Source organism: Carassius carassius, chromosome 9, assembly GCF_963082965.1.
Source record: "Carassius carassius chromosome 9, fCarCar2.1, whole genome shotgun sequence".
Classification (NCBI taxonomy): Eukaryota; Metazoa; Chordata; class Actinopteri; order Cypriniformes; family Cyprinidae; genus Carassius; species Carassius carassius.
In genome coordinates, this window is record NC_081763.1 from 12,079,979 (window position 1) to 12,094,486 (window position 14,508).

Sequence of the window (14,508 nt, forward strand, 5' to 3'; positions counted from 1 at the left end):
ATGTACAGGTTGCATTTGTCCAAGTAATCCTCCATCTCTCTGCTCTCCACCCTTTTCTCTTGGTTTGCATTCTACAAAGGAATATTATAAAAGTGAAAGAAATGTCACGAATAAAAGTCTGAAAGCATTAGAAACTTCACGTTTAAGTGTTCCAACAATTTAACTTGGAGGGCTTCATTAAATTGGTAGCATAGTGCATGTTTAATAGCAATAAATTTATCTTCAAAGGTACAACATTTTTCACCAATTCAATAAAAAAATAAAAAGTAGATGAAAAAAACTTCCCTAAAACTGGCAGCAAAAAACAAAAACATGTTAAAAGTTTAAATTGCTTATGTGAGAGACAGATAAATTGTTCTCTTTACAATAAAATGTTGATCATAAAAATGTCAAAACATTTATGAGTGAGTAACTGAATGCTGGATGAGTATAGGTACAGTAAAACATGATAGGGATGCTAAGAGTCACATTAGGTCAGTCTGTGGAGACATAGTAGACATGAGAACTGTGTCCACAGAACTTCATACACACAATGCTTAGAAAAATATAGCTATTTTTTTTTCTTCCGACCCTGACACATCCATTCATACATGTAGTTTTTCCGACATAATATGCCTTGTTCAAGCAGTCCTTTGCATAGTTTCATCTATAAAATATTCTCTGTATATTGTCATCATATCCATTATCACTATACAACTGAGCTGAACAACTTGACATTCAGAACACAACTGCCTATCTGATTCATAATAAATGATATCTAAAAGTAAAAAAATAACCTACATAAAGAAGCCAAAGATTTCTGAGACTATATACTTGCGATAAACAATTTGCAAGTACACCCTGCACACCAAAAAAGCTCATTAGGCAATTTAAACATAACAGAATCCATATTTCCAATATGTTCAGCTGGGTAACTAACTGTTTGGAAGACTCTTTACAATTTATGTGTTTTATGGTCTGACTTAATTAATCTTAAGAGTCATATTTTTGTCTTTGGCCCAACTAGAGATTCTGCTTTTATTTGATTCAAGGTTTAAAATACTACCAGAATAAAAACCTGATTTACTGCAGTTAGTAAAGTGTGTATTAAGGCTAATATATATATATATATATTTTTACAGTTAACTGTTAAGACTAATATTGTTAAATACTGATTATTAGGCCATTTTACCAATGTTATTTTTATTTAGTGCAAATGAGTTTATTTTAAATACTAGTCACATTGAACTGTGAAAAATTCTGATAAAAAGTAAAAGTCAGATACTACAAAAATGATCTTTAATATACTCTTAAAACACTATTTATTTTAGGCTTTGCCAGGTATTATGGAAACTCATGGGTTTTCCTTCCTGTTCTATCTATTTTGAACGATTAGTATTAATCATTACCATTTTTATTTTAAAAACGTTGTTATTTCAGGCTCTGTGCGTGAAAATCATTGATGTCTGCACTAAGAGCTCAACCATTTTCAGTGCCATTAGACAAACAATTGGTGATCGTCTTCTCAAGGGCAGTACTCGGAGGAACCATCGATTGCATTAGTAATATTGATTATAACTCGTTGCCATTCGCCGTACTGACTCCATGAATTTCCTTCATACTGGCTGTTGTGTGCCGAGGTATAACCCTGAACAAACAATCTCCTAAAAGTGCTCTGTATTGCTGGGCTTTCCAAAGCTTACGTGTAGAGTATGGCTTAAACCTGTTACACAATGGACTCCCTCAATTTTTCTGCAGTGGTTGAGGAGTCAGGAGCGGGAAAAGGAGCAGAGTGCAAGACCACATCCCTCTGTACTCTCACTGGGTGACGCTTAACACCATACAGTGGTTTCCCATGTTGAGAGAAGGAGAAACTCGTAGGTTTGTCGTCCTCAATGGATTGATCTCCATACAGATGACTCATTTTCTTAGCAATCATCCCCACCTTTTCTGGAGCCTCTTCACCGTGTCTCTTTGAGTTTGTCTTCTCTCTATACATATATGAGGCGTGTTTGAGGCCACGTTTGAGGACGTGCTTACGGTAGGCACTTTGAATGGTCGAAACGGCCACTTCTTCTTGCTTCCGTCTGAGAGTGCTGGTGATGGGCTCGTACGAAACCTTCGAGGGATTGTTGGCCATGAACTTCTCCTCCATAGTTGCTTTCATGGCATCCATCTGGCCAGAATCTCCCAGCACATGTGTAGTGAGGGCCAGGAGAATGTCCAGACAGTGGATCTTATCGCCAGGGACCATGGGAAGGTCCATTGTTATCAACGTAAGGGTGTTCGGTTTCGGGATTCTCAGGGGGTCTTTCAGAGTGTCGCAGAATTCAGACAGGCTACTGTAAGCGATGAACTGAGAGGCGGTGGGGTCGAACTTCTCCCAGGTTTCATAGAACATCTCAAAGTCATCCTCGCACAAGGGGTCGCTGCTTTCTTCCGTCGCTACGTTGAAGTTTTCCAGGATAATGGCTATGTACATGTTGACCACGACGAGGAAGGACATGACAATGTAGCTGCAGAAGAAGACGATGCCTACCGCAGCATTGCCGCAGTTTCCTCGGACAGGCGATCCCGGGTTCTCCACATCCGGGTCGCAGTCTGGTGGGCTGTTGAGTATAGGTGACAACAAACCATCCCAGCCGGCGGAGGTTGTGATCATGAACAAACATATGATACTGTTCCCGAAGGTCTCGAAATTAAACATGTCATCGATGCCCGCTTCTTTTTTCACATAGGCAAAGTTGGACATGCCAAATATGGAGAAAATAAACATGATTAAGAATAGAAGCAAGCCGATGTTGAAGAGGGCAGGAAGTGACATCATCAGCGCAAACAGTAACGTCCGGATTCCTTTGGCACCCCGGATGAGCCGCAGGACGCGGCCAATTCTGGCCAGTCGGATGACACGAAACAGCGTAGGCGACACAAAGTACTTCTCGATGAGATCTGCCAGCAAAAGACCTGTGGGATGAGAAATAATCAACAAGGAAATATTAAAAGCAATGATATATAAGAGAAAATCTTGCCTTCAACAAGTGAAAGGTACTCTTTGCCTTCAAGTGTTTTCTAAAGTTTTTTTATTATTATTACTTTAATTCCTTTAGTGTTTTTTTTTCTTTAAAAACATGCTCATAATAGAATGACAGAGGATGAAGCCATTGCATTAACTATATTTGAATTTTAAATACATGGAACCAAAAAATGTCCTGTCATTGACCCATTAAGATTAATTTTCCACTTCATGATTACAGACTTACCTGCAATTGAAAGAATGACCACAACAAAATCAAAAATGTTCCACCCAATGGAAAAGTAGTGATAGCGCAAGGCGGTGATCTTGAGAATGCACTCCCCGGTGAAGAGTATGATGAAGACCAAGTTGATAAGGAACAGGATATATTCCTTCTCTTCACTCTGGTCATCTGTCTCCACCATCATGGTCACCATGTTCATGCAGATCATCACCATAATGAAGATGTCAAAGAACTGCTTGGTGACCAGGTCAAATACCAAACCTTGGAAGCAGTTCTTCAAACATCAGAAGAGAAGAGCATCCAGAGGAGAAGGAGGTGCAGTTAATACTCATGTTCAAGTCTATTCATTTTAATGATTAATCTGAGAGAAAGACTGTATATATTACCGTAGGCCTAGGAATTGGTTTCTGTGGCCTTTTGGAGCCAAGTTTCTTCATGGCATTGTAGTATTTTTTCTGCTCTTCTGTCATGAAGATATCAGTTCCTCCTAAGTATAGACAGAGAGACAATTATTCCATGGCAGATGGCGTTTTAGTGTTTCTTCAAATCCAGGAGACCAAGTGTCGACACTTATCTTTGCCTTTTGTTGGTTGAAATTGTCAATGATGACACCAATAAATAGATTAAGAGTGAAGAAAGAGCCAAAAATGATGAAGATGACAAAGTAAATGTACATGTAGAGGTTTGACTCGTAGTCCGGCTGCATTTCAACCTACACAGAGAAGAAAAACACTGCTTAAGAATAACACGTTCTACTGGAAAACAATACTGCACATACAATGTGAGACTGTCCCAAGCAATCTCTTAGTAAAAGGCTGAAGTCAACATTACTTCACGAGAATCCACAGCACTATACATGATGTCCATCCATCCTTTGAATGTTGCCTGGAAACCAAATGAAAACTAATTTTTAAAGTATCCAAATTTTAACATTACAGATTAATGCACATCTGTTTATGGAGCGCTCACCACTTGCAGTAAGGAGAGGTATCCCATGCCTACGTTATCAAAGGTAACCTTCATATTCATCCATCGCACATTTGGATCAGCCTCTATGAGCGCGAAGCACTCACTCTTATTGTTGACCTGAGTGATGGGGAAAACTTCTTCGGACGTTGAGTTGAAGCAGTAGTAGAACTTTCCAGCAAAAAGGTTGACTCCCATGATGCTGAAGATGAGCCAAAAGATCAGGCAGACCAAGAGAACGTTGAAGATGGATGGGATGGCCCCCAACAGGGCGTTCACCACCACCTGTGCATATTGACAGCGTGAGAGCTTGGAACCAAAGATGAAATTGTTAACCTTCACCGCAGTTTATGGTTTTAAACCGTACAAGATGGTCAACAGCACAATATACTAAAAAGAGATGTGAGAACAAGGAGAGCTAATAATATTAAGGATTTGAGGGTGGACAGCAGAAAACTCACCCTCATTCCTTCAAACCTGGAGAGAGCTCGAAGAGGTCTCAGCGCTCTCAAAGTCCTGAGAGACTTAATGGCCCCCAGTTCAGAGTAGCCTAAGATATTTGCAGTCAAACTGATTAGGGACACCTGCAGAAATATTCATTAAAAAAATACTTCAAGTATATTGCTGGTTATTTTTCATCAATAATACATCTTGAAGGCATCTCTCAGAATAGTAATAAACAGTAAATAATAACCCTTCTTTTGCATTTAAAATCCATATTAGTTATCAGTCATAGGTTGAAAAATGACCTGATCCATTTATTATCAAATATTTAACAAACACATAAATATGACATTGTTAAGAATATCTATGTATTTTATAATATATGGGTAAAATATTATAATACAAATATTTGTAAAAAAAAAAAAAAAAAAAAAAATATATATATATATATAGGCCTATATATATTATTTTTTTTTGTGAATGTGTTATTGAAGTCTGTACTGAAATTTGCAATAAAAAGCAAAATAACAACTGAAATATGAACCAAATTCAAACGGATGTGGGATTTGTTGTGACATAAAGTGATATAAGTGAAATTAACACTATCTGCACTGTTAGAAGCAGCCTGGTCCTGGATAAGCACCAGGATAATGAATGGAAGTACTGTAAGAATTCATGAATTTTTAATGGATGGATTTTCAAATTTGTCTAAAGGGTCACAAGGATCTGTTTGTCTTAAGCATCACAGCTGAATGAAGTTTCTTAGCAAGGTTAAACAATAATGTCAGTGTAATTTAACTCTAAATATTCTGTGGAATTAGGAAGAACTAAAACTTACATCAACAATGAGAAAGTCCAGCCAACACCATGCATTTGTGAAATAGACCTTGAAGCCATAGGCTACCCATTTCAGAAGCATCTCAATGACAAAAACATAGGTGAAGACCTGATCTGCATATTCAAGAATGATTTTAATCACTCTTCGTTGTTCAATGTATATGTCCTCAAATGCCTAATAAAAAGAAATACACATATGAAAAACGAGGTTTCAGTGGGCTGTGGTTAATCAAGTGAAAATATGGTTTATCAATGGACTCACTAAAGCTCCACTGCTGAGGAGGATCATGAAGATGATGAAAGTTTCAAAATAGCTGTGCTCCACAATGGAGAAGCAGGTTTTACGGAAATTCCACCATGCCTTCCTTTTACTTTGGGTGACGTCAAGCTCCAAGCAAGGACATCGCCTGATGCAGTCTGGGAATGCAGACAAACAAAAACATTAACAAGAACATAATTCAAAACTACACATAGTGATAAGTCATCGCTCATGTCTCACTCTCTGTGTAGCAGTCCTCAGGGATGGTGGAGTCCTCTTCTTCCTCTTCTTCCACCTCTACTACTTCAGTAGGTCTGTCCACTGTGCTGCAGGTTGATGATTCATCTCCATCTGTCTTCTGTCCAGATGAAAACACTGCAGGTCAATTTCTGGTATGATTATAACTTTTCGCAAACAACTCAACATCTGGAACATGCTGATCTGGAAACTGGCAAGTTTCAAATAGCTTGGGAGAGGCTCACACTTGTCTCCAAGTGGCAAAATCGAGCAAAGCCATGGTCACACTAGACCAGGGATGTCCAACCGTCAGACAGACTTTAGTTCCAACTCTGCTCCAACACATGGGATTCAACATATAATGCACCAAAAAAAAATTTGAAAAATAAACTACCGACTCCATTTTACTGCTATCTTGTGGATTTAAAGTTTGTGTTGTTTTGAACTGGCTAAGTGGTCATGCCATGACATATCAGTCGCAGGCCAGACTTCACCAAACTTGAACTTTGAATTGCAGCAAAACTTGTGTCCTGCATTTACAAATCAATGGAAAGGTGTAGTGTAATGCCAAGTGACTCGCCAACTGGTCATACAGTACATGGTTTAGTTCAAATCGTAGAATAGAAAGACTCTCTAAACAAGATAATCCACAGGGCTCCAGATTGACTCTGCAGGTGTCACAGTATTTGAGACACATGTCTAAGTGTCAGAAGGTGTTGATGGATGGATGTCAGTGATACTCTGGCAACAAGTTTTGCAACCAGTGTGATTTTTCACATAAGATTTTATGGACTCAGCTATCAGAATTTTGCACTGAAAAAAAAACTCACTTTACTATTTTTATTGACATCTTCTTTGTCTTCATCCTCAGAAGAACTGTTGCCATCATCGTCATCATCCGATTCACTGTTGGCTATAGGCACTTTTATAACGGACAGACTGGAATTCATGGTGGCCACTTTAGAATCGATTTCTTCGTTTGCTTTCACACCCTCTTCCTTTGGCTTCAGTCCCAGAAACTGTGTGAAATGTCCGATAACGAAGGCCTTGACCCAGTCAATGCCTCTTGTCATTCTAGCAATGGCAATCTGCAGATTGTTCATCTCCCCATCATCATCAGATGCTGCCAGGTTGTCTCCACTGAAGGAGCTGAGCAGCAGAGCCAGGAAGAGATTCAACACCTTCAAGACAAGATTGAGAAAAAAAATAATAATTATCCAAAGATTAAATACAATGACATACTAAATCTGTAAAGCAAGAATGGGGAATTGTGGCTATTTAAGAACAGAATAGTATGAAGACAGTTTTTTATTGTCTATAAATTAAAAATACAAATCTTTCAAAACTTTTATTAAATGCAATCTATCTATCTATTAAAGAAGGAAAGTCACTCACCACTAGGTTTCCTATAACCATGACCATCATGAAGACGACGATGCACATGCCTTGGCCAGCCACTTCCATGCAGTCCCACATTGTTTCGATCCATTCCCCACACAGAATGCGAAAGATGATGAGGAACGAGTGAAAGAAATCTGTCATGTGCCAACGAGGGAGCTCACAATCCTCCGAGATCTTACACACACAGTCCCTGTAGCTTTTTCCGAAAAGCTGCATCCCCACCACAGCAAAGATGAAGACAATAATGGCCAGGACAAGGGTCAGGTTCCCAAGAGCACCCACAGAATTACCAATGATTTTTATCAGCATGTTTAGTGTTGGCCAAGACTTTGCCAGCTTGAACACACGCATCTGCAACCAACAGAGTCATGATTTGAATAAATAGTTCAGTACTGAAATTTGGAACATTGCTACAGTATTTCAACACTTTTTGTACATAAAGTGTATTTAAATGTACTTCTTTATTACAATGCAAAAACAACAGTTTCACTCACTTCATGTTTAGGGTCAATAATAAAAAGAAATTATATTTTCATTTAGCAAGGATATATTCAGTTGATCAAAGTAAAAAAAAAAAAAAAGACATTATTAATGTTACACAATATTTCCATTTCAAATAAATACAGTTCTTTTGAACTTTCTATTCATCAAAGTAGTAAGAAAAATTTATTTAACACTGTTAAAAACTGTTTAATGTTTCTTAATCATTGTATTAGAATGATATCATGTGAAGTCCATGTGACACCAAAGACTGGAGTAACTATCACAGGAATAAAATGCATTTGAATATACTGTAAATTAAAATAGAAATTTATCATTTTAAAAATATTTTAATTTTTAAATAAATTAATTTAATCATCATGCATATTTTTGAAACCTGTATGAATTTCTTTCTTACAGTGAAAAGGGAATTATTTATAGAAAATGAATATGAATGGTGACCACTGCTGTCAAGTTAATTTTTCAATTAAAGAATGTCTTAATTTCAGCTTTTTCCACAGATGAACTATCATATGGCTATAAGGCTTGGAATATTGATGAATCATCTGGACCATTTAATGGTATTTTATTTAATTTTCTGAGTTTAAGAGCCATTGGTCCTCACCCACTTCCAGTAGTTCTGACTTCTTTTGTCTTTTCAATAAGAAAGTATTACGTGTTTGTTTGGATCAACGGTGAGTAGCTAACTGATGTCAGAATTTATTTATTTAACTTTTTCCATTTTGTGAAATATCCCTTTAAAAGTCATGAAAATGAAAATTTGCCTACCAGACGGAAGGACCTCAGCACAGATAAGCCCTCAACATTGGCTAAGCCCAACTCCACCAGACTCATGGTCACAATTATGCTGTCAAAAATGTTCCAGCCAACTTGGAAGTAATAATATGGGTCCAGTGCAATAAGTTTTAGCACCATCTCTGCTGTAAAGATACCAGTGAACACCTGCAGGGGAAGAAAAATTAATGATGCAAGGAAAACATCAGCTTTTGTATGCTGGCAAAACAACTATCAAGTATCAGTTTTCAATAAAAGTTTAAATTAACATTGATAGGTAGATCTATGTACCAGGTTCCCCACTGTCAACATGTGTTCGAAATGTTGAGTCATAGGATAGTGCTCCATAGCCATGAACACAGTGTTGAGCACAATGCAGATGGTGATGCCCAGATCCACAAAAGGGTCCATTACAATTAGGTAGATAAACTTCTTGAATTTCACCCATGGCAAGCAGCAATCCCATTTCAGGAATATGTCAGCAAACTTGTACCAGCAGGGAGGACACGGCCTTTGAATATCCTCCAGCTCTATTGATGAAAGTATTTTAATACACAAAACACAAAAGTATGATTTGATTTCTTTAATTGTTGTGGAACTCAACAAGTGAAATGTGGACTTACCATCTAAAGCATTGTCTGTAGAGCTCACTGCACTTGGTATTCTCATCTGCGAGTTAGGGACTTCTAAGTAATTCATGCTGCCTATGGATCCATTTGACTTTGAGAGAGGTTTCAAAGCGATCCCATCAAAGTCGTTCTGAATTTGGTCATCATCACCTTTCTTTCTGCTAGATAATGATGTCTTACTGCCATTGACCATGTTGTTCTTTTGCTGCTTGACAGCAGACAAAATCAGAACTAACAATTAGTATTATTCTAACCAAATTATTCAAGGCTCTAAGCTAAGCTGTGAAGCTTACAAATATGACAAACCTCAGCTTGTTTCTTGAGCTGTTCCAGGATTTTTGCATATTCTTCCTCCTTCTCTTTTGCTTCTACAATGGTGGCTTCATTCTGTTCAGCATACGCCATGGCCACCACAGCCAGAATCAGATTGATGAGGTAGAACGAACCCAAGAAGATGATGACTACAAAGAAGATCATGTACGTCTTCCCTGCTGCACGGAGTGTCTGAAATATTTAAGAAACTTTTTATGCATAATTTATGTTCAAAAACAGCAGTCATCGGCAATTATCGGAAAGCCTTCTTTATTTACTGTGTCTTTTCTGAATAAAATATCATTTTATCAAAGATGAAGACAATAATGGCCAGGACAAGGGTTAGATTCCCAAGAGCACCCACAGAATTACCAATGATTTTTATCAGCATGTTTAGTGTTTGGCCAAGATTTTGCCAGCTTGCATACATGCATCTGCAACCAACAGAGTCATGATTTGAATAAATAGTTCAGTACTGAAATTTAGAACGTTGCAATTTCAACACTTTTTGTACATAAAATGTCTGAAATATTCAAGAAACATTTTATGCTTCATTTATGTTCAAAAACAACAGTTATCGGAAGTTATCGGAAAGGCTTCTTTATTTACTGTGTCCTTTCTGAATAAAATATAATTTTCTTTAAAAAAAATAAAAAAATAAAAAAATTCTAATCCTGACCCTAAACATTACAAAGGAACTGTAGCCCACATAAAACAGGCATTCACTTTTTTCATTTATCACATTTTTTATTTTTAAGTTTAAATGAATTTTAAGTATTGTACAAGTTTTGTTATGGAGCAGTTTGTTTAATTTTGTTAACCTTATTAAATAAAACAAAATGGCATTGTATTACGTGAAAGAAGCAAAGAACAAAGTGACATTAACAAGGTGCATATACCTACCAACTGGAACAAGTTCTCCCAGAAATCTTGAGTCATTAGCCGGAAAAGGGCTAAGAAAGCCCATGCAAAACTGTCATAACTAGTGTAGCCATAATTTGGGTTTGGGCCAGCTTTCAGGCAAGTGTACCCCTCAGGGCACTTCCTGTGAACAGCAATGGCAAACAGGTAATTTAATCAACCATATATATGAATTCAGTTTGCTGAAAACTGCTTCTTTGAATACAATCAGTATATAGCTCTTTGAAATTTCTACTTGATGGTAATGCAAAATGACAATTCAAAGTTGATTTTGATTATTACATGTAAAGGTTAATTTACATGATAGGAAATATCATATTTGAATAACATACCCTGCATCAGAGCTGTTACCACAAATTAACGGATCCATATGCCCAGGCACATAGTAGTAGTTTTCTATGGCAAAGGAATGGAAATCACTAAACAAAACCACTGCCGGAGTATCTGAGCACTAAAATGGTCAAAATTAAGTAAGCCACAAGCTGCCATATCATGTCACATTACTGAGGTAAAAAGACACAAGTCACCTGGATTTTCAATATATTCCTGAAAGTTGAATGTGCTGTTGGCTTTTTCAGTGCCATTGATCTCCGTGTGATTGAAGAGCACGGTCAGGTTATTACTGTTGCTCCAGTCAAAAGACTTGACGCACTTTTGCCGCAAATTTCCCATAAACAGTTGTAGACCAATGAGAGCAAACACGCTGAGACAGAAGACAGTGAGAATCATGACATCCGCCAATTTCTTCACCGACTGAATCAAGGCGCCAACAATGGTTTTAAGACCTGGAATTTGCAGTTAAACAAAACATCAGTTGAAGTATTACCAAATTATACAAAAAACAAACTGACGTTAAAGTGAGTGAGTAGTAATCATATTTCCTGAGCCATGTGAAATGACATGATGTATCAACCTGGGATTACAGTAATTGTTTTTAGGGCCCGAAGAACACGGAAAGTCCTCAAAGCAGATATATTCCCCAAGTCCACAAACTCTGTGATGTACCTGTGGATGAAGTGAATTCAATTCAAGATTACAATGATTATTATTTTAAAACCTCACAATTATTCCACTGACTCTGTGTGTGTGTGTGTGTGTGTGTGTGTGTGTGTGTGTATGTGTGTGTGTGTGTGTGTGTGTGTGTGTGTGTGTGTGTATGTGTGTGTGTGTGTGTGTGTGTGTGTGTGTGTGTGTGTGTGTGTGTATGTGTGTGTGTGTGTGTGTGTGTATGTGTGTGTGTGTGTGTGTATATATGTATATAAAACCTTGAACGGCATAATACCATTACATGTCACATTTTTACAATTTGGGCTTTTTTTATCAAACATTCACTATTGTTTATTTTTTTAAATAGTGAAAAATATATATTAAAAAATAATTTAGTAGAGCGCTATTATAGACTATGTCATTAAATGGATAGACAATAGTCAATGTTAGATTTAGATACAACAGTTTCCAACATGTTTGCATTGATCCAGATATTTATTTCTGTACATCTGGTCATGGGCAATGAAAATGATTTATATACAGTATGTAACTTTTTAATGTTCTTCTTTTGAAATATTTATGGCTGAAGAAAGTGTGCATTCATATGAATCTCTTTTATTGAAGTGAACTTTCACATTATTATTAGAGTCTGCTCAAGCAGAGTCTCTCTTGCTGGGGTAAGAGATATGTTCAGTGTAGATTATATTTAGCTTGAGTGCAACAGTGGATCACAGAAGCCAAATGGCATCATTATGTGAATACTATGGACCAATAGCAAGTGAGATGTCTGTTGGGCAACTGGATCACAGTATGTAATTATGAAGTCTGTAAACTTCAGGCTACTGAATTTATGTTAAAGTAGTACAGGAGACATTTACTAAAATACCGTGAGAGAATAGTGAGAGAAATAAGCATCAATGAAATGTGTTTACAAAAAAAAAAAAAAAACATCCAACATCCTGTAGCACTCACAATTTATACACTGAGGATTCACTTGACTAGACTTCACACAAGGAATAACATTTATTCCATTTTCTGATGACATGCAACTAAAATAGTTCAAATACTATGTATTCTTATATAAATACATATAAAATACTTTTAGTTATTGGTACCAAGGAAAACTATGGATGACAGCAGAGGGAATGCAGTAGTAACAATGGTAAAACTTGGGATCTGAAAAGTCCTTGAACACCATCAGAACTACAATCAAAGCACAGCCTTTTAGTGTGCTGAGGAGGGCCAAAGTGTGAAGTTGAGATTTACTGCTAAGAATAGGCCTGGTAAGTGATCTCACTTTACAAGTGGATAAACATTTTCATTCAGCCAGGCTGTGATTGTAAAGGGAAGCGAGGATGGACCTTAGGGACACGTATGGAGAAGCTGAGGAGGACTGTCTTCAGAGGACCGGGACCTGCCCACAGCCTCCTCACACTCTTGGTGATGCTGTAAGCAAACTGACCTTTGACCTCTCACATCTGAGTGGGTATTTTCACAATACTTCTGTATCTAATGTGGTTGCCAGGCCCCAGCTATCTCATGCAACACATAATCTGGGCTGAGCAAAAACCGATTAGTCACACACTACGCTGACTACTCAGAATGGCATCTGATTACGGAAACTGCAGTTAAAAATAAAACTGTAAACTATTCAAATCCTCTTCTGAACAATCCCTTTGCATTTAACTACAACACGAATTTAATTATTTATAATGCAACATTTTGTATTTCCCATTTAGCACATTTTACAGATTTGTCAGTACATTTAGAGCCATAACAAATGTTTGCACTGGCTTGTTTAACCTCTGATTTTATGTTCAGGTGGGATTTCCCCCTTTCTGGTCAATGTATCCCTGCCTCTGCTTTATTATTTTTTATCCCCGGTGGGGATAAATTTACCCCCCCCCCTCAAAGTGATCAGTGCTACTGCACAAGTTTTGTGATCCTTCTTGCCACTAATCACGGATCCGTGGTTTGATTAAAGTCAATTTTATTTTAAAATGCGCTACTTTGGCTGGCTCTGTATTCACCACTTTGCAGGCTTGCTCAATGTCCCGCCCACGGCGCTATCCGATTGGTTACAGCTCACGAGTAATAGCCTATCAACACTTGCGAAACGGTTGAAGCCGGTCCGCTGGGCAGTGTTGCCAACTTGGCCACTTTGTCGCTAGATTTAGCGATTTTTTTTTCCAAACAAGCGACTAGCAACAAATCTAGCCACTTTTTGGACAATCATTATTTCTCTGAGACTCTCTGGTGCTGCCGCACAAGCGCGAGGTCTCTCTTTCCCAGCGCGAGCCTCTCTCTCTGCATCTGCTATTTCAGCGAGCGCAGAGAAGAGCAGCACTTTCAGTAAAAAAAATGGATATTCTGTTGCTTCTAACTCTATTTTACAAGCAAGTATAGCCGACATCAGTCACAGCACAACCACTGACTTTATCGTATGTGTATTTGATTTCATTAGTGCAGATTAATGTTTGAGAGCTGGTTATGTAGTCTTAATGGACCGCATTTCAGTCATTATACTATATATTATATTATATAATATTCATTCCGTTGTCTGACAACAGAAACATTAAAATATAGTAATAAAAACAGTTTTATTGAGAATTAAATTAAATGGCTGAATTAAATGCAGTATGTGACGTGAGCATAGGGAGGCAATATAATACAACGCACTTACGTCATAAATATGCTAATTAGCGCATGACGTCACAAATTAAAATGTTTCAAAACACCCCCCCCCCCCTGTTTTTTTCACAAATCGCACCCTGGTTATAGTCATACTTACGCCATGGAGATGACCATAAAATCCAGCCAATTCCACGGATCTCTCAGGAATGTGAAATCACCAATGCAGAAGCCTCTGGAGAGCACCTTTACAAGCGCCTCAAATGTGTAGATGCCAGTAAAAACGTACCTAAAAGGGACCAAATTACACAATAAACAATCAAGGCATATAAATGTGTCTCAATAAATTCCTCTTTACGTAGCTGGTTAGCTC

The 14,508-nt window shown here is 37.6% G+C and overlaps 1 protein-coding gene across 6 annotated transcripts in view; it reads right to left on the reverse strand.

Moving 5' to 3' along the window:
• Window positions 1–365: 365 nt before the first annotated feature.
• The window catches only part of LOC132148956 (sodium channel protein type 4 subunit alpha B-like), a 39,156-nt gene continuing 25,013 nt past the window's right edge, over window positions 366–14,508 (reverse strand). For 2 of the 6 annotated variants that reach the window (XM_059557786.1, XM_059557782.1), the window contains 20 exons: window positions 14,296–14,424; window positions 11,431–11,522; window positions 11,045–11,302; window positions 10,850–10,913; window positions 10,500–10,641; window positions 9,591–9,788; window positions 8,947–9,489; window positions 8,650–8,823; window positions 7,375–7,731; window positions 6,810–7,160; window positions 5,983–6,100; window positions 5,746–5,900; window positions 5,485–5,658; window positions 4,664–4,786; window positions 4,206–4,487; window positions 4,068–4,121; window positions 3,807–3,948; window positions 3,623–3,723; window positions 3,240–3,510; window positions 366–2,943 (listed from right to left, as the gene is read on the reverse strand). In XM_059557786.1, the coding sequence (XP_059413769.1) occupies window positions 1,706–2,943; window positions 3,240–3,510; window positions 3,623–3,723; window positions 3,807–3,948; window positions 4,068–4,121; window positions 4,206–4,487; window positions 4,664–4,786; window positions 5,485–5,658; window positions 5,746–5,900; window positions 5,983–6,100; window positions 6,810–7,160; window positions 7,375–7,731; window positions 8,650–8,823; window positions 8,947–9,489; window positions 9,591–9,788; window positions 10,500–10,641; window positions 10,850–10,913; window positions 11,045–11,302; window positions 11,431–11,522; window positions 14,296–14,424 (4,966 nt within the window). In that variant the 3' untranslated portion in view covers window positions 366–1,705. Of the gene's footprint in view, window positions 2,944–3,239; window positions 3,511–3,622; window positions 3,728–3,806; window positions 3,949–4,067; window positions 4,122–4,205; window positions 4,488–4,663; window positions 4,787–5,484; window positions 5,659–5,745; window positions 5,901–5,982; window positions 6,101–6,809; window positions 7,161–7,374; window positions 7,732–8,649; window positions 8,824–8,946; window positions 9,493–9,590; window positions 9,789–10,499; window positions 10,642–10,849; window positions 10,914–11,044; window positions 11,303–11,430; window positions 11,523–14,295; window positions 14,425–14,508 lie in introns of all 6 variants that reach the window. The other 4 variants (XM_059557784.1, XM_059557787.1, XM_059557785.1 and 1 more) reach the window with 4 other exon arrangements.